The 22,854-nt window shown below is 44.2% G+C and overlaps 1 protein-coding gene across 2 annotated transcripts; it reads right to left on the bottom strand.

Annotated features, from left to right (window-relative positions):
* Window positions 1–683: 683 nt before the first annotated feature.
* LOC144946915 (tRNA selenocysteine 1-associated protein 1-like) lies at window positions 684–22,104 on the bottom strand. 2 transcript variants are annotated; one of them, XM_078875991.1, is made up of 9 exons: window positions 21,895–22,104; window positions 19,495–19,592; window positions 16,744–16,843; window positions 14,285–14,346; window positions 13,068–13,136; window positions 9,489–9,620; window positions 5,506–5,625; window positions 3,978–4,001; window positions 684–1,807 (listed from the first exon to the last, which is right to left on the bottom strand). In XM_078875991.1, exons 1-8 carry the CDS (start codon window positions 21,916–21,918, stop codon window positions 3,992–3,994), a joined length of 615 nt encoding a protein of 204 aa, XP_078732117.1. In that variant the 5' UTR covers window positions 21,919–22,104; the 3' UTR covers window positions 684–1,807; window positions 3,978–3,991. The 2 variants fall into 2 exon arrangements, with proteins under 2 accessions (XP_078732117.1, XP_078732112.1); XM_078875986.1 differs by having other exon boundaries at window positions 3,978–4,036; window positions 21,895–22,103.
* Window positions 22,105–22,854: the final 750 nt, after the last annotated feature.

Raw genomic sequence — 22,854 nt, 5'->3', positions numbered from 1 at the left:
GATTTAGGAGCGGTGGATGAGGGATGTGAGAATATGGCAGCTGTTTAATGGGAAACAAGTACAAATGTGAAATAGATTTCCTGCTTACGAGTAATAACTGGTGTGCACATTTCCCGTTTACAGCCCTGACCCAGTCGTGGCACTTCCTCACTCCTATCCACAGGACAGCCGCTGTGCACTTTCCCACAAAGTGGTGTTCATTTTACCGACGAGCTGAGTCAACCACCGGCCACGATGTGAACGCGGCAACCTTCCGATTATGAGCCACTCGCTCTACTGCTGAGCTACGTGGCCGGCCAGGGAAACTCCATTCTGGTTTTCATTTCATCACAAATCTTAAGGATTTATTTCCTAAAAATTGTTCATTTAAATCCACACAAGAGTAGGCTAATAGCATGCTCATTTTGCAAGTGGTTCCGATGTGGCATTACTAAAACTTTACCGTAAACAAAAACCCCATTTAGATTTACAAAGGCCTCTCTGTGTGCAAGTTAAATGTACTTGTTAAATCCTCACTGTCAACATATACGAACCACAAATGGACCAAATCTAGTTAACGGTGCAGTGAAATAAAAACATTTGTTTTTACTTATAAACCAGTTGACACGTTCAAGGAGCAAACAAACAATCAACTATTTAGGTGCAGTCAGTTTTGCAGTTGAAAAACAAAACAAGGCCAAATGTTTAAATGTTAAAAGCAGGAATTTATTTAGACCACTGTAGATACTCAAAAGATCATGTTTCTGTTCACAAAACTTAAAACACTTTCACATAACGTTTACAGAGTACAGTAGATACCCATCATGACTTGAGGGGCAGTTTCCTAAAAATTTCATGAAATACTGCAGTGACTCAAACCACGAGGCGTGTAACAATCTGTCCCCCCTTGCAATCAGATAAATTGTCGCAATTCAGTCAGAATTGGATTCAACGATAAATGCATGTGATGCCATTGCGGTGAGTGTAGCGCCTCTAGCGGCTGCAGGGTTTACACGAATCAATCATATACAACATATAAGAATCAATAAGAATCGATCCTCGCACCCATGCTTTGATGTACATCGTGAGCGTAAAAATCGATTTTAATCGATGAAATCTGTGCATCATCCAATGCCTATAAACCACTTCAGGAACGAAAACCGCTATTCACCGCGTTAATCAAGAAATGTTTGTAACGTCAAGACGCAGGACCATTGTAGATCACGCTTTGATGCTTCTCCACAACCCTCCAAAGCCTCTTCTCATTTTTACAACCACACAGAAGCATGCCGAAATAAGTGCATTATAAAAATGAGGCACTAACATGTACAGTAAATTTACGTTAATAAGGAAATAAGTTTGAAAACACGATAAGAAAAAAAGAAAAACCTCATCAGTATCATGATTACGAATGCCTTTTAACGGATAAATATACCTTACAATGGATAAATAGATAGTGGGCCAATGGTTTGGGCAATGGCCATTCTTTGTTAAATCGGATGCTGCCGATGGAATATCGAGAGTGAAAATCGAATCACCGTTACCAAGGCAGATCCGAGCGTTTAATGGCTGACACCAGACTTTAACGACTGCAATCTGTTATCAGGTGATCTCTGGTTATAAGGCAGTGGTAATGATGAAGGTGATGGGTGCTTGCGGTCTATGCTTGTACTCTGCTGCCAATGCAGTCCCTTAAGTTGTTTTTTGTCGTAAGAAAAATCACTAATGGGTTGGCATGGTCCGCCGACCTCCAAATGCTGACGAGCTTTCTTGCTTGGAAAGCACTCGTTCTGTCACATCTGTGAATCATCTCCACCGTCATCACACCCTGTGGAAGGAAATATCATCAGCATCACCACACAACCATCATCCTAATCTGCTTTATAATACTTTGCAGAGGGCTTTTCCTAATTTCTATTAGCGTTAGTAACACACTAGTTTGTAATTGTCACACATGCATCATCATCTTGATATCGTCAAAAAATGGTCCTATAGATATCATCACCATCATCGTCATCTTTATAATGAGTGAAGCCACTGCAGACTGTGTCTGTGAAACAGTGCCTCCATGATAGCCTTGCGCTATGATCACAGAGGGAATACCAAGCGAACTTGTGAACTGATTGTATAACCTGATAAGAGGCTTCGCCTCCTGTCTGCTAGCTGTAGAAGCAGCCATTTAATCGGGATTGGCCATTATCCTCCAATCACAAGAATGCTTCAGATAAGTTTTGACGGCAGACAAGGAGTCACATACAGGGGATGTATGATGCCCTCTACATAGCCAACCGTGCTAAGCGGAGGTGCGGGACAGACGCAGGTGAATGCAGGTAAGTGTAGCTGAGTGAGTGTAGCTGAGTGTAGCTGAGTGAGTGTAGCTGAGTGTGAGTGAGTGTAGCTGAGTGAGTGTAGCAGAGTGTGAGTGAGTGTAGCTGAGTGTGAGTGAGTGTAGCTCAGTGTGAGTGAGTGTAGCTGAGTGGGGGTGAGTGTAGCTGAGTGTGAGTGTGGCTGAGTGTGAGTGAGTGTAGCTGAGTGTGAGTGTAGCTGAGTGTGAGTGTAGCTGAGTGTGAATGAGTGTAGCTGAGTGAGTGTAGCTGAGTCTGAGTGAGTGTAGCTGAGTGTGAGTGTAGCTGAGTGAGTGTAGCTGAGTGTGAGTGTAGCTGAGTGTGAGTGTAGCTGAGTGAGTGTAGCTGAGTGTGAGTGTAGCTGAGTGAGTGTAGCAGAGTGTGAGTGAGTGTAGCTGAGTGTGAGTGAGCGTAGCTGAGTGGGGGTGAGTGTAGCTGAGTGTGAGTGAGTGTAGCTGAGTGTGAGTGAGTGTAGCTGAGTATGAGTGTAGCTGAGTGTGAGTGAGTGTAGCTGAGTGAGTGAGTGTAGCTGAGTGAGTGTAGCTGAGTGAGTGTAGCTGAGTGTGAGTGTAGCTGAGTGAGTGTAGCTGAGTGTGACTGTAGCTGAGTCTGAGTTAGTGTAGCTGAGTGTGAGTGAGTGTAGCTGAGTAAGTGTAGCTGAGTCTGAGTGAGTGTAGCTGAGCCTGAGTGAGTGTAGCTGAGTCTGAGTGTAGCTGAGTGAGTGTAGCTGAGTGTGAGTGTAGCTGAGTGAGTGTAGCTGAGTGTGAGTGATTGTAGCTGAGTGTGAGTGTAGCTGAGTGAGTGTAGCTGAGTGTGAGTGTAGCTGAGTGTGAGTGTAGCTGAGTGTGAGTGTATCTGAGTGAGTGTAGCTGAGTGTGAGTGTAGCTGAGTGAGTGTAACTGAGTGTGAGTGTAGCTGAGTGTGAGTGTATCTGAGTGTAGCTGAGTGAGAGTGTAGCTGAGTGAGTGTGTAGCTGAGTGAGTGTAGCTGAGTGTGAGTGTAGCTGAGTGTGAGTGTAGCTGAGTGAGTGAGTGTAGCTGAGTGTGAGTGTAGCTGAGTGAGTGAGTGTAGCTGAGTGAGTGTAGCTGAGTGTGAGTGTAGCTGAGTGAGTGTGAGTGTAGCTGAGTGTGAGTGTAGCTGAGTGAGTGTGAGTGTAACTGAGTAAGTGTGAGTGTAGCTGAGTGTGAGTGTAGCTGAGTGTGAGTGTAGCTGAGTGTGAGTGTAGCTGAGTGAGTGTGAGTGTAGCTGAGTGAGTGTGAGTGTAGCTGAGTGTGAGTGTAGCTGAGTGTGAGTGTAGCTGAGTGAGAGTGTAGCTGAGTGAGTGTAGCTGAGTGTGAGTGTAGCTGAGTGAGAGTGTAGCTGAGTGAGTGTGAGTGTAGCTGAGTGTGAGTGTAGCTGAGTGAGAGTGTAGCTGAGTGTGAGTGTAGCTGAGTGAGAGTGTAGCTGAGTGAGTGTGAGTGTAACTGAGTGTGAGTGTAGCTGAGTGTGAGTGTAGCTGAGTGTGAGTGTAGCTGAGTGCGAGTGAGTGTAGCTGAGTGTGAGTGTAGCTGAGTGAGAGTGTAGCTGAGTGTGAGTGTAGCTGAGTGTGAGTGTAGCTGAGTGTGAGTGTAGCTGAGTGCGAGTGAGTGTAGCCGAGTGGGGGTGAGGACTGACCTTCACTATGCGCTTCAGTTGATTCTGACGGAGACACAGACGAGAGCAGTTAGTCGTCGCTGTAGTGCAGTGAGATTGACAATAAACACACAAGTGTGGGTCAACTGTTGAGGCATGTACAAGTCATATATTCACTGCTTTAATCCGATTATTATACTTTTCACGTGCCAAAATCATGTATTAATATCGATTATTTAACATTCAAGCACAACTGATGCACATTTTCCGTGACAACAAATGGAATAAACAAGACAGAAGAAAGAAAAACGTTGCACATAAAGACTGGCGATACAATACAAGCACCACTGATCCTACACAGGAAAGACAGTACACACAATGCAAACAAAATTATGCAAATGAAACAAATATTAAAATACATTTTCCTAAATTGTGACCCGGATCGTGGCAAGTCAATGAATCGCAGAGTGAATAATTACAGGCCTAGTGGAAAAAAGTAGAAACGAATAAATCACGCCTGCAGGGCGCTTTCACAAGCCATCACAATGCATTCTAAATTCTGGACATCTGTGAAAAAGAGCTTAATAGCTCATCAGATTTCTCCAGGATACATACAGATTATGGATCTCAATACACATTGAATAAAAAAAACTAAAATTGTAAGAATAAAACCAGCACTATTTAGAAAATGCAACGTTAAAAGAATTGGTGTCAGTGATACAAACTGGTGCATATTATGAAGGTGCATTGTTGGAAGCTACATCTCTAGCCACAACTTTAAACTATGTATGGACTCTCAGGACCTGATTTTGAAAGTGAAACTGCAATACAAATGCTTTTATTCCTATGAATTAATTCACAAAGAGGGATGCATTTTATAATATAAATTAAACACTTAATGTTACGTATCTATATTCTATTTGTTTTTATCAACATTACACCTGTCCATTCACCCTCGTGATTAACCACAGCGTGCCCCACCGCATTGGAAGCCAGTGGTGGTTCCTGTATCATGGCAAGACTGGGCCTTGCCACAGGAATATCCAATTTCCACCTTGGGGCCAGGACCTCCAAAAGAGATACGCTCCACCCAGTGCTCGGAAAAAAGCATGGGAAAATGTTGACCTTTCAGGGTTGGGCAATAAATAACATCTCTCAGTGATTGACAGGTGGGGACAAGGCACAGGGAAGAAAGGGTGAAAGGCGCACAGCTATAAATACCTGGCCAGGTGGCTCATCGGTAGAGCGAGTGGTTTGCAATCGGAAGATTGTGAATTCAAATCCTGGTGAAGTGGTCGACTCAACGCACTGACCCTCCGTGTTGTAAGAAACGAGTCCCACTTTGTGGGGAAGCTAACAGTGGTTGTCCTAAGGATAGATTTGCCCTCGCCATAGGCATGGAGAATTCCCACCACTGGTTCAGGGCTGCAAACGGGAGTTGAGCACCGCCTTGATGCTCATTTTGGGCAGGAATTTACTATGACTCAAGTTGACATAAATGGAGAAAAGGGGCGTCTGAGGAAAGGGGCAAGTGCGTGCGGGTGATGGGGGGGAGGGCCTTCTCACTCACCGCTTGGGGTTGGCGAGGTTGATGCGCAGAGGCCTCCCGCCCAGCCCCACGGCGCTCTGCATCTCCACCAGGGCAGCCTTCTGCTCCCGCTCGTCTCGGAACCTCACGAACCCAAATCCCCTGCACGCAGGCGAACGTCACAGGTTCAGACACACGCAAAGTCCGCCTCTTGACCTCTTAGCGATTGCTTGTGGCGGTCGATACAGAAATTTTAACTCAGAATAAAATAATATCCCACATTTAGCCCCGTGAATGTACACAAGACAAATGCTCTTAGCAAGCACCTATTAAAGCCCACGTGGCATAAGATGGGGTGGTGTGAGCAGCACTATAATGGCTCCTCCCATTGTCTCTAGTGTGCTTTTGTTTGACCCAGCAGTAGCACATTTGCCACTTATCGCAAAGGTCAATGGTTCAAACCCGGCAGGCCACCCTGGTTATTACTGCAGATGTATTAACCTTTACATATGTGCTGTCTGCTTCACAGTGAACGTGAAAGAGCCCATGACGTCATTCTAAAAGTGTAACATGGTTCACATTTGAAAAGTTTTGCGACAATTACTCAAATAGGTATACACATAGCAGCAATCAACGTCTCTTTCTGGCAGACATGCGCACTAGCAAGCTGGCACAGTCACCTTGTCCCACACAAGGACAGCTCCCATTGGGGGTTACCTTCTAATGTTTGAGATTATATTTTATGCAATATGCTTTGATATGTTGAGGCATTTAAGCAAGACCATATAAATAAATGCAAACATTATTATCATGTTTACACACCACACCAAGTAGTAATTTAAGGTTGTGAATTGAAAGCAAAGTGCCAGGTTTGTGACAGTGCGTGAATCGACGCACCGCCACTCCCCACATGCACAGATGTGAGGTGAGGAGGACAAGGCGGGCTCAAGAAAGCCATGCAGTGAAGCACATCCCATCAGCACAAACTCACTGCACTCCGCAGGGCCCCACAAGATGGGCACGGTGAAACAGCTCCATCTTGTGCTCTGGCTAGTGCCACAATGCACAGGCACTTGGAACAGGGCAAAGCTGGTCCCAAAGTCACCTGATTTAAAGCCGCACACAATGCAATGGCGACATCCAAAGTACTTAGTGCGTGCTGTCCATGGGATATACGTGAACCAGTGTGCTGACTCCACTCCTGCGTTTACCTCCAAACCACACAAGAATAACTTACAGACCGCCTTAGTGCGCCGCACGGAGTGTGCGAAAATGCTTATGTATGGCGTGTATCGCACGACGACAGTAAAATGGTCAAGGTGCAGACCTGCCAATGCTCGCTGACTGCTGGTGGAAGGGCCGCCACTTGAGCAAACTCTAAGAAGGTATTTGGTTTACTCTTTCACGTTGACCAGGCCTATTCCAAGTGTGAATACCCACACTTTACCTCACCACACGTGATCTGCTGATCAACTATCCGGTGCATGCCTATTAATTCAGCTGGGTGGACAAAAGCTAGGGGCATCTGAGAAAGCTTCCTCATTGTTTTAACTGTTTTATCTCATCCACACGGTGTGCAACTACTGGACATCTCATTGGATTCCTCCAATATAAATACATATTCTGATTATGAACCACGACACTGCAGGTCACAACACTGCTCTGCTTCTTCCCCTCCAACTGCTCCACTTTTGAATTATTTCCCATTGTCTCTTTCTATAAGCTTGTTTAACTTTGCTCAATTATAAAAAAAAAACATGTTAACCCTAATCTATTATAACTTTGACCATGCTGTGTGTTGCTGACCGCTAGACGTTGTGGGCATTGGAACTGTGCTAAGCAACTGTGTAACATAAAAAAGAGGCGCCAGGAAATCAAACCGGCGTCCTTTGCATTGCAAGTCCATTGTGCTCACCACCACCCCACGGAAAGCTCGAGCAATAGAGACTGACTTTTGACCAAATTTGCCAAATTTAAATACATATTTGCCAATTACTTCACTGTGATATACATAGCAATCACCCTCTACTACAAAAAACATGGTAGAACCTTCCTGAAAAACAGTTGTATCTCAGCGAGGCTTTTCTGGGTAATGTGTAAAAATGAGAGTAATAATATAATAATAATCATGACCGAGGCAGCTGGCATTGTTTTTACAGATGTCTGAGCCACAATCTGAAGAGATTTAGTGAGAGCCTAGCTGGGGCATGAACTCCGGCCTTCACCCCACTAGGGTCAATTAAATATGTAGGACAGCAGTCAATTAAATGAGTAGGACAGCAGTCAATTAAATGCGTAGGACAGCAGTCAATTAAATGTGTAGGACAGCAGTCAATTAAATGTGTAGGACAGCTGTCAATGAAATGTGTAGGACAGCAGTCAATTAAATGTGTAGGACAGCAGTCAATTAAATGTGTAGGACAGCAGTCAATTAAATGTGTAGGACAGCAGTCAATTAAATGTGTAGGACAGCTGTCAATTAAATGTGTAGGACAGCAGTCAATTAAATGTGTAGGACAGCAGTCAATTAAATGTGTAGGACAGCAGTCAATTAAATGTGTAGGACAGCAGTCAATTAAATGTGTAGGACAGCAGTCAATTAAATGCGTAGGACAGCAGTCAATTAAATGCGTAGGACAGCTGTCAATTAAATGCGTAGGACAGCAGTCAATTAAATGTGTAGGACAGCAGTCAATTAAATGTGTAGGACAGCAGTCAATTAAATGTGTAGGACAGCAGTCAATTAAATGCGTAGGACAGCTGTCAATTAAATGTGTAGGACAGCAGTCAATTAAATGCGTAGGACAGCAGTCAATTAAATGCGTGGGACAGCAGTCAATTAAATGTAAAGGAAAGCAGTCAATTAAATGTGTAGGACAGCAGTCAATTAAATGAGTAGGACAGCAATCAATTAAATGCGTAGGACAGCAGTCAATTAAATGCGTAGGACAGCAGTCAATTAAATGTGTAGGACAGCAGTCAATTAAATGTGTAGGACAGCAGTCAATTAAATGCGTAGGACAACAGTCAATTAAATGAGTAGGACAGCAGTCAATTAAATGCGTAGGACAGCAGTCAATTAAATGTGTAGGACAGCAGTCAATTATATGCGTAGGACAGCTGTCAATTAAATGCATAGGACAGCAATCAATTAAATGCGTAGGACAGCAGTCAATTAAATGCGTAGGGCAGCAGTCAATTAAATGCATAGGACAGCAGTTAATTAAATGCGTAGGACAGCAGTCAATTAAATGCGTAGGACAGCAGTCAATTAAATGCGTAGGACAGCAGTCAATTAAATGCGTAGGACAGCAGTCAATTAAATGCGTAGGACAGCAGTCAATTAAATGCGTAGGACAGCAGTCAATTAAATGCGTAGGACAGCAGTCAATTAAATGTGTAGGACAGCAGTCAATTAAATGCGTAGGGCAGCAGTCAATTAAATGTGTAGGACAGCAGTCAATTAAATGCGTAGGACAGCAGTCAATTAAATGTGTAGGACAGCAGTCAATTAAATGCGTAGGACAGCAATCAATTAAATGTGTAGGGCAGCAGTCAATTAAATGTGAAGGAAAGCAGTCAATTAAATGTGTAGGGCGGCAGTCAATTAAATGTGTAGGGCAGCAGTCAATTAAATGCGTAGGACAGCAGTCAATTAAATGTGTAGGACAGCAGTCAATTAAATGCGTAGGACAGCAGTCAATTAAATGTATAGGGCAGCAGTCAATTAAATGAGTAGGACGGCAGTCAATACATGGACAGCCTGCCTCCGCCATGAGCATGTCGAATTTCCAAGTTCAAGGTTATCTGTTGAACCAAGTGAGAACTCAAAATGCCCAAAATTTGCAATAGTGACCTAGTTCAACAAGATTAAAAAATCTTATCGAATATGAAAGTACAGCAATGAAGCAAATAGATATCAAAGCAAAAAAACCAACTGCGTTATGGATGAGCACCACCCCAATAGACAAAGCTTTGACCGCGAGGGTTGGCCTGGAAAAGCGACGACTCGCGTAAGCACTCACCGCGAGTGCCCAAGGTCGTCCACCACCACTTTGCCGGCGCGGCATGAAGGGTAGCGCCGCACAAAGAAGTCGTAGAGCTGGAAGTCGTCGACGTCGTGCGTCAGGTCACCAATGTAGAGCGAGAAGTCCGACCTGGTGAACAAAGACAAAGATCCCCCGTATAGCCTTAAGATACTGTTGGGGAAAGTGCTAATAGCGAGCACCTATGAAGGCTGGCACGGTAGACGAAAGGGTGGGTGGCCAGCACCTAGTCGCAATGACTACACACCGCACCAGGTACTGGTTTAAGGCTGAGTTGACCTAGGGGAGGCCCAGGACCAGTTCAGATAATTGTCACTGGTGTTAACCGTGAGCAGGAATCAAATCCAAATCGCCGAGTTCGTATCGCAGCGCGCTAAGCAATGCACTACCCCTCCGCAACTGGTGAATACACGCACATACACACACGCCCCTCAGACAGAGAAATCTAATTCACAGCAGCTACACACTCATTCACCTCCTTTCCAAAGCCCCACAAGGTACATTCCGCTCTACTGATGGTATTTGGATTCAAATTAATGACCTCCATTTCGCCTAGACTATGTTAATATTTCTGTTCAAGGTGACACGAAAATACTTAACAAGTGGCGCCACCGTGAGATGGGGCGACCATCTCCCACCGATGCAATTCAGACTATGGACCATACAGTGAAGCACTGTACTCTGAGCTCCTTCAAAAGAAGAAGATAAAAACTACACGCACTCGCTCCTCAAGCCGTCGTGGCTAGCAGACCTTGACATTGGCATTTAGCGACTGAACATATTGCCAAAAGCTTGAAAAGAGACGATGTGCATGTAGTCTTGCGATACGATCATATTTGGAGACGAAGTCAATCCAGATTCTGTTTTTATTGTAATTGGACCACAATGGCCTCTTCTTTTCAAAATTACGTCACGTGATCCACTGTGAAGGAGACAGCGCAAATTATTTTTTAGACGTCGCATGCTTTAGAGATTAAATGTGCTGTTTGTTATGGATTTTGATGTGCTTAATTCAAATATGAGAATTCAAACAACTGATTGGCTACTGTTCCCAAGATATTTACGTTTATTGTTGCTTTACATGATTACATGTCATCTCTCCTGTTCATTTGACACTTAAAGTATCAGCAAAAAGTTATAAAAATAAGATGTATTATGAAACAAAAGGCAAAAAAACGATTACGTATATATAAGTACGTAGTTTAGTCCTTATTCAGTGTCTACTCGGCGCTTCTTGGCTTTCGGGTAAAATCACGTAGATGGTTCAAAGAAAATAACAAAAAACGATGACGTTTCGATCACAGCACAAGCGATCGTCATCAGGAGGGAAGCTTCTTGGCTTGTCTCTTGTATTCAGTAAATGGAGCATCTCTTGATTTGAAGCTTTCGTGACTGCAGGAATCCATACTCTTTGGTTCTTTCGATAAAGTCACGTAGGTAGAAAATTAATAGATCACGACGTTTCGATCACAACATAAGCAATCATCGTCAGGTGAGACAAACACAGCAGGAGAACTGCTGAGGCAGTACTTTGTGTATCCAGTCTGCAGACCAAGCAAGAGAGCAACAACCTTCAAATCGCCACAAAGCTGCCACTGATGTTGGTCATAATTTATGCACCTCAAAAGTTGTTTCATGTTGTCAAAGGTTTCCTTCATATGGTCTGCATGACTAACTGGAATTGATGGCAAAACATTGCCATTATGCAATAAAACAGCTTTAAGACTCATCTTCGATGAATCAATGAACAGTCTCCAATCATCTGGATCATGAACGAGGTTGAGGGCTGCCATCACACCATCGATGTCGTTGCAGGCTAAAAGAACACCTTCCTTGAAGAAGAATGGGACAAGATCCTTTTAACGGTCACAGAACATGAAAACCCTAACATCACCTGCCAGGAAATTCCACTGCTGCAGTCTGGAGCCCATCAGCTCTGCCTTACTCTTGGGGAGTTCCAAATTCCTGACAAGGTCTTTCAGGTCACTTTGTGTTATGAGATATGGTTCAGAGGAAGAGAATGGGAGAAAATCTGGGTCATGTGACCTTGATTGTTCAGGACCAGAAGTTTCATCCTCTTCCTCGTCTGACTCAAGTAAGTGATTCTGGTGCATCAGGAACCGGCAGTCCTTCTCCATGGGGTACTGGGCGTGTAGCTGATGGAATGTTTGGATAATGCAGTCCACTTTTTCTTCTTTGACACAACTTTCTCAACTGGAGGCGCCATGCAGAAGTAACAATTGCTGATATGATCTGTTGGCTCTTTCCAAATCGTTGGCACTGCAAAAGGCATATATTTCCTTTTCTTGTTCAAGCACTGATGAAGATTAGTTTTGCAAGTGTTGCAGCATATGTGTGGGGCCCACATCTTGTCCTGATCTCCAATTTTGCAGTCAAAATAAAGGTGATATGCTTTCTTAACCATCGTGGTTATACTGCGCTTGTGTGATGCCAAAGTCACTTCACCACAAACATAGCAGATGTTATCTGCTTTGTTCACACAAGTATGAGGCATCTCTGCTCACTTTGGCTAAACAGAAATGTGTCCCTTTGCAAAATCAAACACTGACAAATAAGAGAGCACAACACTGTATGATTTCTAGAGCTGATGTAGGGCAATTTGTTCAGCAGAGGGATGTAAGCCTAGTTATGATTGCATCATCCATGACTTCTAGGAATAACATGATTCAATTCATATGATGTATAATGCAATACCAGGTTCAGATTGCATCATTCACTGTTTTGCTCAAAAAGCAAGTGCTGTCCAAACCCAGTCATAGATGTATTCATAGATCCAGTCAAAGATGTATTTTAGTCATTTCTGGTTTAAATTGAGATCCCTTCCCTTTAGAACTCACTTATCCTCCGCCATTCCCAAGTCAAGGGTCGTATATACTGACCCAGGAGCATATCTTGAATACTAGAGCCAATCAACAATTTTAAGCATAATTTTCATTCTCAGTGACCCAGAATTAGTAAAATTGGACATTTATTTTTGAAGCATTTTGTCTGTAGACCAGTGTAACCAGCGCCACCTGGTGGGTTTGCACAAATAACCCTTGAAACCTTGTTTCGTCCCTTAACATCGTAAATCTTCCTTTAAAAAATATCCTGAAGCAGAAGATTAGTGCTGGATAGAGTTGATCCTTACCTGTGTATCGATAGTTCAATGTTAATGTAACATTGTACTGAGGCACTACTGCTGCGTGCCGTTGTCTTCGAGTGGTCTTGGACTGGTTTGTTGTTGTTTTTGCTGCATTGCTAAAGCTTGATAAATAAGACTTGTTTATGTATTGATATTTAGTGACTTGCTTACCTGCTTCTCTAATTTTGCACACGACGTGTCACACGCCCACTGAACCGCCCACACCGGACATCTGTGAGACAGAGTGTCGTCGTTCATAGGATTCCTCCTCCTGCAGTCGAAATAAAGATTCTGATTCTGAACGAGCGGAGAATATGCTAACACTCGGCCCTGTCACTGCCCATGAATTACTATTACAATACTTACAATTATCCCAGCCTGAAATAAAACAAAAAGGTGGTGAACGAGCGTACCCTTGGGGGCGAGGCGTAAATCCGTCTGACCGAGGAGCCATGGTTGTGGGTCTCTGTGCCCAGTAACTCCTGCCAACACACACACATATACACACAATATTCCAAGTTGATTTTGTTTAACCAGGTGAGAAAGTAATAAATCAGGAGAGTCTGCTTTGGAAGAGTGACCCGGGTCACAAAATGACTAAAGCAATTAATAAAATAAGATACAACAATAAAGCAAAGAGAAATCAAGGGAGACCCGTAAAACATACACAACTGTGCAAGTTGCACAGTTAAATAACGCAATACGAATTATAACTGGAACACTTGAACCGATAACAATCCCCTTGGCTTGCTCTTCTGTTGAACATTCTGCCACCAAATATCCACAGAGACATGCAAACTGCAAGGGAGTTTGTAAGTTTTGTTGTCAACGACAACAACCTACCCATCATTAACCAAGATCTCAAAAATATACCTAGTTGCCGTTGAAAGTATATTCTTAGGTTTTTTCGGTGCCATTGAAAGTCCCATTTTCCCTTCTGGGATCATGCTGTCACCTTCCTAGAATCTCACCAAGATCCTAAAGAATTCTGGCGAACAAAGTGGAACAATGCCAACATCCAGAATAAACACCTTATTGCAAACCCAACTACCACACTCCCTGGCTTTTACATTCCTCCTCAAAGACGTCAGTTTAACCATCAACTCCATCAGAACATCAACAGCCCAATGTGCATTAATGGTGAATTAAAGACAAGCCACAGTGTGATCGTGGCCATGCAAACCAAATTACGAGCCATATAGTAAATAACTGTATTTAGTGCTTCTACAATGTAGGAATATCAAAACTACTCTTAGGTTTATCAAAACTACAAACACTCTTTCCTGAACCATCGTGTGGTTATCAGACCTCGGCAGTGGTATTTAGCTCCTGAACGTATTGCCATACGCGAGAATAGAAACAATAGGTGGAATCCACATTTGCTATAGCACCTTCTCCTGGCAAGCTAGGGTATGGCACGTCCACACCCACAGGGAGTTAGAACAGATGGACATAAGTCCACACTTTGCTAAATCACATTCTCGTGGAAAGCCAAGTGATGGCACCCCGATACCCACGGGAAGAGAGTTACACAATATCTGTGCGATCCACCAACACCTCGCTGCCTCGAATGTAAAGTGCTCACATCACGATTGTGGGAGTTAGGTGAAGAGCCTGAGGCTGCACTTACCTAGCCCCGTCGTTCACCGGTGTCCTGTTGTGGTTCGCGTAATTCAGCTTGAAGAGTTTGTGCTGCAAAGTCAAAACACGCATTTGTTCTGCCACCATTCATCCAAAACTCAATTTACAAGGCATGCAATGACACATCAGTTCATTGATGACACTCAGGCTACACGCATAGAATCACACTCATGAGAATTCACTATTCATCATTATTATGCACAATGGAAATTACATTCAATTTACATTTATTCTGATGTAGCAAATGAGAAACAGGATATATACAATGAAAAACAATACAAATGAGATGGCAAAATTATGTGATAAATAATTAAATAAGGTATAGGATACTACGAGTCTCTTGCTTTTTTCGTAATTATTTTTAACTTTCTTTTATTTGTGGTTTTTAACAAGAGTACAGAGGAAAACAGAACCAGAGTCCGTAATATAGGTTTTTTGGGTGAAATCACATAAATATAAATGTGTTGTTAAGCCCGCCACCACCCGACACAGCAAATTAGTAAGATTTGTCACGTAAACAGAACGTGCCAATTCGTTACTAGTACAGCACACCATTGTGTTGGAGAGCAAATCCGCAACATTTACAATCTGAGTACCAGAGTCGAGAGTTGTCAAGTAACCGACACTTGGCAGTACGCATAATACCGCAGCGTTCCTATGCTGCGTTCTAGATTGAGAAAATGCAAAAGTGGTGAAACAAGAGGTAAAATAGGAGACAGAACAAAGTGAAAAGTAAAATAGGAGGAGGGTAGCAGGGTGACGTCAAGAGACAGGGAATAGGTAAAATCAGGAGCGAACCAACAAAGCGGAACGGTGTATATCTACACATCGTCTATCGTGCTGACAAACAAAGCCCCCAAATGTCCTGCCACTCTTCAACATCAGATTGAACCGATGTTCAAGAGTGGCAGGACGACGTGTCACATGCCTACTCGTAATGGCGGCAATAAAACGAGTGACCAATGCTTGGGGGAAAGCAAGGAAATTAAAACGTCATCGGCTGGACAGCACGCGCAAGCATCGAGGTTGTGGTAGCCTTGCGGGTACAACTCCGAGCTCAACCACAAACCCCTGGGTGAGGTCAGCTGAGTCAAGTTATTCATATGAATTTGCATATGGCTCTGCCACAGGCTACCATTGATCTGCACACGCCTTGTATATAACAAAGTCCTCGTGGCATTAGTAATCCACTCAAGGCGCAGGCATTGGGTTTATAGAGTTCCAGAGAGATCTCGTGCGGGGGACACTGAGCGTTCGTCGTGGGTGTTTATCCTTTGTCTCTAGGGGCTCGCACATCTGTACCTCATTGGTTGTGAGCTGCCTGCGTGAGAATGACTGAGTAACCACAATCACATCCTTCATTTGTTACAAGGTGAGAGCCGTGTAAGAGCATTCTCTTCTCAGGATGAAAATGAAAGGCAAAAAAATCCCAAAATGCAAAGACAATTAAGGATTGAACACGTAAATAGGTGAAATGATGCAAAATATAAAATTATACCAAAACTGAGACTTAATATTTTAGTTATTTGTTAAGAATGTTTTATATTATTATGCTTCATTACCTTGGAAAGCCTCACTGAAGTCTCAAGACTTTTGCAGGAGGTTCCAGCTAATTTTTTAAACTTGGACCACTGGGACACAGTAAGGTGCAACATTCAAGAGGCCTGGTCCAAAACATTAACTATCACTACTTAGATGGCCAACTTGAATGCTCCCTACCAGTGTCTTAACATGGCAAATAAAAGTAAAATTACATTGTAATCGACTCAACTGAAAATCTTACCACATCATTCACTTCCAATTGCCAAATGAACAATTGTTGAATGGGTATCACGAGAGGTTTTTTGTAATTCAAGTGAAACAACTAATCCAGGCACAAGCACCTAGGGTAGTGTTTATAAGCAGTGGTTGATACTGCAAAGATGTACTTCGTGGCACTGCTCATCAAGTACCATGGTGTGCTCCTGCACATGCAGCCAGGAATGTTAGACATAGTGTTGATGGGTGGGTAAATACTGTTTTAACTTTTTTAAGTTTTTGTAGGTAAGGCCCACTGAGCTATTTGTTTATTTTTCAGAAGCGACCTGGCCACAAATGGTAGCTAAACAAAGTGGCTTGTCATCACCTGGAAATACATAGCAGCCAAATACTCTAAACGCACGTGTTTAAATGTGGAGGGAAAAACTGGAAGACCCGAAGAAAAATCCATGCAACCACAGGGAGAACATGCAAACTCCAAATATACATGCATCAGGGTCGGGACCGAACCCACGACTTCCTGTACACCAGGCGAGGTAGTTAACAACTCGCCGCCGTGGCATCTTCAACGTCGTAGGGAGACTGGATGGCTAAGCATGACGTGGTGGAAAGGTGCAGTTGCGAGGTGTAGTGGGCATCTGTGTAGTAGAGGGGTCGTGTGCTGTGGCGGTGGGGGCAGCCGGAACTCACGTGCGCCGCGCCGGGAATGGGCTGTCCATTGAGACTGTGGAGGCAACGCTCGGCCGTGGACTGATCCAGGAACTCGACGAAACCGTACCCTGCCGGCGCTCTGCGACAAACACCACCGTTAATTAGCGCCTGTCGTGCAGCCACCAACACCCGCACTGCGTAAACTACCGCCTCCGCCGGCTCGTTCGCGATGTCTTGCACGCCCATTGATCCTCATCCAATGCTACCGCAGCGCTGCTCAAAAACTTGAGTGTGGTAATCTGTGACATGCAACTGCGGTAGCGTATTCAATGATTGTTGCACAAGTTCTTCCCCTGTACATTAAGCAGTCTCCCTCAACCTCCTTTCGTTTCTCTCTCAAAGCTTACTTCTTCTCCATTGCCCATTCTCTTCCTCTTCCCTCCCCTCCTTCTCGTCCCTAATGAGTAACACTGTTATTTTCATGTGGAGATAAATATATAAAGCAAACATTGTCTGTTTGTCAATTAAGACAAAGTTAAGCTTTCCTTTATAAAGTGTGATAATGATAATCATCTTAATTTACATTTTCAAAAAATTACATTAATAAATATGTACTAGATCACAACTAAAAGTGTATATAAATGTCCAACACTTGGAATATATAAAATATGAGAACTTTAGTTTAAAATATCAAATCAGTAATGTAACCGAGACAAAACATAACAAAATAATAAAAGCTTATATTATACCAGTTATTGAATGAGCTTTTCAAACTTTATGGTAGAAACTATTAGACATTCCAGCAGCAAACAATTAATGGGTAATATTAATTTGGTGAATTGTGGATAATAGATTTATAAATACAATTAACAATTAGGTCCATCAGCAAAAAACACCCACATCAATGTTTTCAATCAGCTTTTGTTTCAGCAATCAAACTCTGCAATGATTTGGCTTTCTAATTCTGATTTTGTCAGAATCGTAGTCTGGTTTTGACATCTTTGGTTTCATTACCAGAATGAGTTCATTAGCAATCTACACCCTGCTGATGAAACTGGTTCAGAGTTTTACTTTGAAAACAAGATTTTTAAACTGATGAGTCTAAATAATATTTCTGATCATAAAGCAGCCGTGTATCTTTATGTATTATTAGGGGGCATGTTATGAAGCGCTATTATAGGAATTTGTAACTCAAGAGCGGCCAATCGTTTTGTGCAGGCAGACAATTTAATCTGACTTGATGAATTAAATCAGTTGGCACTACCATCTGAATACGTTGACTAAACATGGAAAATACACGTTAGCTTTAGTATGATTTGGAATATACAGTGGTCATGACCCTGAAGAGTTGATTGTGCAACTTTTATTGGATGAAACCAACAGTTGAGTCAAAAGGCCTTAATTGGCAACTCTGAACGGATAGAGAAACCTTGCAAACCAAGCACTAGTCTTAACTCTACCAAACTACTCTTCGGTTCTTTCGGTAAATTCACGTAGAAAGAAAATAGTCACGTAGAAATTTTAATTTTTATTTAAAATAAATTATTTTCTTTCTACGTGACTTTACCGAAAGAACCAACGAGTAATTCCTGCAGTCACGAAAGCTTCAAATCAAGTTTTCTACCGAACGAGCCTATTGAGATTTGTTCCTAACCAAACATCTGTCCCTTAACCACATTAGGCACTCTCCCTACTCACCGTATAACCCTAAGCCATAACGAGCCAATCAGTCTCTTATACCTGCCCGACCCTGACCCTATCCTAATCCTTACCTTAGAATTCTTATGATTCAGTTGAAATTCCAAGGGCTCAGACACTTAGAACAATAACTGACAAAATAGTCGAATTCAACATAAATGATTCACCCATAATGCAATTCTATAAAATATTATATTTCAGATTAATATGATTCAAGACGTTTAGTCTTGTTACTGTCTCGTCTATTCTGTTACATTCCATTAGCATTAGGGTAACAGTATCATATAAGGCAAGTAGAACTTACATGAATAAAAAAACAACACGTGACTAAATACATATACAGTAAAACCTTAGATTGCGAGTAACTTGGTCTGCGAGTGTTTTGCAAGACGAGCAAAATTTTTACATGAATATTAATTTGATAAACGAGCGAGGTCTTGCAATACGAGTACTGTAGTACGTACAGTATACGCTTTTTCTGCCGAGCGTCACGTGATCACAACTGAGCGAATGGTTCTTCTCTCTCTCGCTGCGGGATTGTGGGTAATCGTTTCCCATGCTCGGTCTCAGTCGGCGTGCCTCACTCGTATAGTCAACATCCGTGCGAGCGTATACTGTTTACTATAGTGTTGTGACCACGTGTGTGTGTGCGTAAAACATTTATTTTGTGTCCAAGTGTAGTGACTGTTCTTTAGTAACTGTACTGCAAGTGAAAGTCGTCCTACACAATAACCCTCCTCTCCTCTCTCGTCTCCCTCACACCAGCCACGATTACATTTAATTAGTTAATTTGATTACTTTATATTTAATTTAAATAATAAAAATATAAAAAGGTCTTTTGTATAATCATCTTTATATGAATACAGTATTTTGGGGTTGTGGAACGAATCATCTGAGTTTCCATTATTTCTTATGGGGAAATTCGCTTTGATATACGAGTGCTTTGGATTACGAACACGTTTCCGGAACGAATTATGCTCGCAATTCAAGGTTTTACTGTATAGTGGGCATAAGAATATATTTACATCAGCACACTCTTCACGTTTGGTGTTTGCAGTTCATGGGCAATGAGGTCAAAGGGCCCTTTCCTACCCGGTCAGCCGGTTCCGGATGATTTTGACGCCCGTAACATTTTCGCCCACAGAGGCGAATGCTCGTGCCACGAAACTCTGGTCCATGGCTGGGTCCAGCTGGGCTCAGCATGCGGGAGACAAAAGGCACGAGTGTACATGGACATGTCGTACTCGGAGACATCCGATCACTCTTGGAGGCGACCTGGAAGAGCCAACAATGAAGAACACATCCCCCGTTAAACATCCCATCGTACACACACACCAAGCTGATGTGTCTGGCATACAGCATCACTGGGCTTACAACTACAAGCCGCAGAAATGTGTCGTATAATACCATTTATCTCCCAATACCAGAGTGATCTCCACACTCTCTGAGGACATCACTGCATTGGGATGTTTGGCCACTTAATTATGAACCAAGTGTAGAAAATACTTTATGTAGAGGGACAGATATAGGTAGGAGACCGTCTATTTATGTTGGTACTTATATTCTCCATTTGTGTATTACTTTAGTATAAATACTTGTTCATTTTGATTCATATGTTGTTGTTTTCTGACTTTGTGAGCGAAAAGACACAAATTCAACCGCTTTCTCATTGAAAATAGGTAACAAATACTTGTTACAGTGTTATTTATTGTTACTTATATTATCTACGATCAAGACAATCATTTTTGTATTCTTAAATATAGTTTAGTGTCATGTGGAAGGCAACCAAAGTGCCTGGAGAAAATGTATAAAGGAATGACAGGTAGCAAATCAACGGTGGGTAACAGACAGTTTAATGAACCCACGACTGTAAATTTTACTTGGTTTTAAGATGGATATGCTTCAGGAAGGTGTTTTACCAACCAAATGACACAACTTTCTTCACACAAACCGCACTGATTTGAGCGTGGTAGGTTGTCTTACACCCATGTACTCTACATATGCATTGTATCGAGAGAGGTACGCAAGAAGACGAGCGAGAGTTTATACCACCAGGGGTGGCCAAATCTCCTGACCCCACGAGGCTCACTTCAACATCTTCACATGGCCGCCAGCCACATGTGCCGAGCGGGTCACGTGGCCCGGTGGCTCTCGCTGATTGGCTGTCGAGTTTTAAATTTCAGAAATCCGTACGAGCGCTGCGCGAGTCGTCATTGTACGGGCTGGTCTCGCTTCCGCAGAACGTTCCTGTTTCCAATCGCTACATTGACAAGTTGGACATGGTCCGTGTCTGTCGCACCGCACGGCGTTTAGCACCAATTGGAGCGATGCAGAACCGTGGACTAACCCTGAACCCGGGTGAACCTAAACTCCACGCTATCATTTTTTGGGGCCCAAATGTTGGCTTTATATATTTTCTAGTAATAATGTAACTATAATCGTTGTAAATGTAAGACTTCTAGTCCCGAGGAAGGGATTACCATTTACTTCACACACGGTTATAGTGGGGGGCGAGGGCTGTTTCAATGTGGACAGTCCCTGGGTTCCTCAGATAAACAAGTCGCGTTGGTGCCACTTTGTGGCAAGCCAACAGGAGCCATCCCTTGGATACAGCCCCACAACAGGAACGTGGAATTTCCATCAATGGACTCGTAGCTGTCAATGAGACGGCGCGAGTCCACGTTCACCTGACGTGACACTTTGATTCTACACCAACTCGATTACCAAGCCCTGTCCTGGCACAAGCCAAATCTCCCTTCAATGAGTGCGGGTCGCCCAGACGCTTCTCTGCATGGGGAGCAGCAGCAGCAGCAGCCCGCGGGGGGCGCCGGTGGTGAACCGAGCGGTGGGGGGCCGCTGGAGCCGCCGAGAGGGCCCTGGTGGTTCTCACCAACCCGTGCTGCTGCTGCTGGCAGCATCGTGCGGCAAGGGTGCGTGATTCACAGGGTTGCCCGGGATCGATAAACGCCTCATCGGGACCTGGTCCCCAACCTGCGATGTGGATCGGACCCGGTGCGCTGAGCGCGTTGCCGCAAGAGGCGGAATCGAACCCCACAAAGGGTCGCCAAAGGCCGAGCCCCCCCCCCCCAGCCCATGTGCTGCTGCTGCTCGCTGCTGCTGCTCCCCGGGGGGACCCGGCCTCTCGTGTCGCCCACCCCGAGGTCCTCACTGGTCTCCAGTCCACGCGTACACAGAGTAGCGAGGACCTCGTCCCCTCCTCATCCGCAACCGCCTTTGTCTCCCTGCCCCATCGCCTGACCCGGCCTCTCCGCACATGTTTCAGTGCAGCGCGCTTCACGCGGCGGCGGCTGCAAATTCGGTTACAGCCGCAGACTCGCGCCCCCAGGGCCCGCGACGAACCACAACCACCACCATCGCCATCCTGCAGCGAGCCAGCGACGACTCAAATCACCGCCCGCAACCCCCACAAGTCCCACCGCCGCATCGACAAATCCATCCCCGTGCGTCTGCGAGACATTCCCTGGTACCTACGTCGCCAATCCAGAGACTTGACATCGTAGCTTTGGTTGTCTCTGTGTCTCCTCGCTGGGGAAGCAACTGCAAAGCAAGGTCTCTGACGAGCGAGAGAATACGACGACGGTGGTGGTGATGGTGATAGTAGTGATGGTGGTGGTGGTGGAGCTGCTGCTGCTGCGGCCTCGTCTCTCGTCACTGCAAAATGGCAGCCAGAGGTCGGGCGCCGCGTCATCGCGAAGCGGCGGCGAAGGGGTCCGGCATGCGTTGTGGTGGTGGTGGTAGTGGCGTTGTGGTGGTGGTAGTGGTGGCGTGGTGTTAGTGGTAGTGTTGAGGGGGTGCTTGATTCGGTGTTTACCACAGGAACACCGACACGCACTATCGCTCGCCCCCACCGCAATATCGATGAGGGTATCGCCGCCCACCAAATGTTTTATCCCTCCACACAAACATTGGAGTGGTGGCGCTGTGGTTAGCGCGCTGGGCTATGGTCCGCGGGGTTCAATTCCCAGCCTCGGCTAACACGAGGAGGAGGGCTCTGCAGCTCGGGGTTCATGTTTCTCACTCAATATTTTCTGTCGCTGGTCGAGTGCAGTGGGTGGCACGTGACTCCTGTACAGTAGCAGCCACACGGAGCGAGGGATGCTGGGTGTGGTGTGCCGCGTGCAGTTACTGGACAACTGCTTTCGTGTTATGGACCAGGGCAGACCCAGCTCCAATATGCCGCTGGGTTATTGCTGAGCACCCTCCTTGACCAGCGTGAATTTGTCAATATGGACTAACAAGGCATGGGGAGGTATCCGTCTAGTAGTGAATTTACAAAGGGCTGCAACGTATTATTATAACACATTTTAAATCTGGATCCTCACATATTAATGTGACTGAGGGTTAACCAATTGAGTTAATTTAAAACAGTGAAACTTATTACAGTATAATACAATGTGGATTTATATAGCACCTATATACAATCACAGGCAA

The sequence above is a fragment of the Lampetra fluviatilis genome, chromosome 2 (assembly GCF_964198595.1).
Source record: "Lampetra fluviatilis chromosome 2, kcLamFluv1.1, whole genome shotgun sequence".
Taxonomy (NCBI): Eukaryota; Metazoa; Chordata; class Hyperoartia; order Petromyzontiformes; family Petromyzontidae; genus Lampetra; species Lampetra fluviatilis.
Note: the sequence above shows the minus strand (reverse complement) of the source record. Positions and strands in the feature narration are given on the sequence as shown.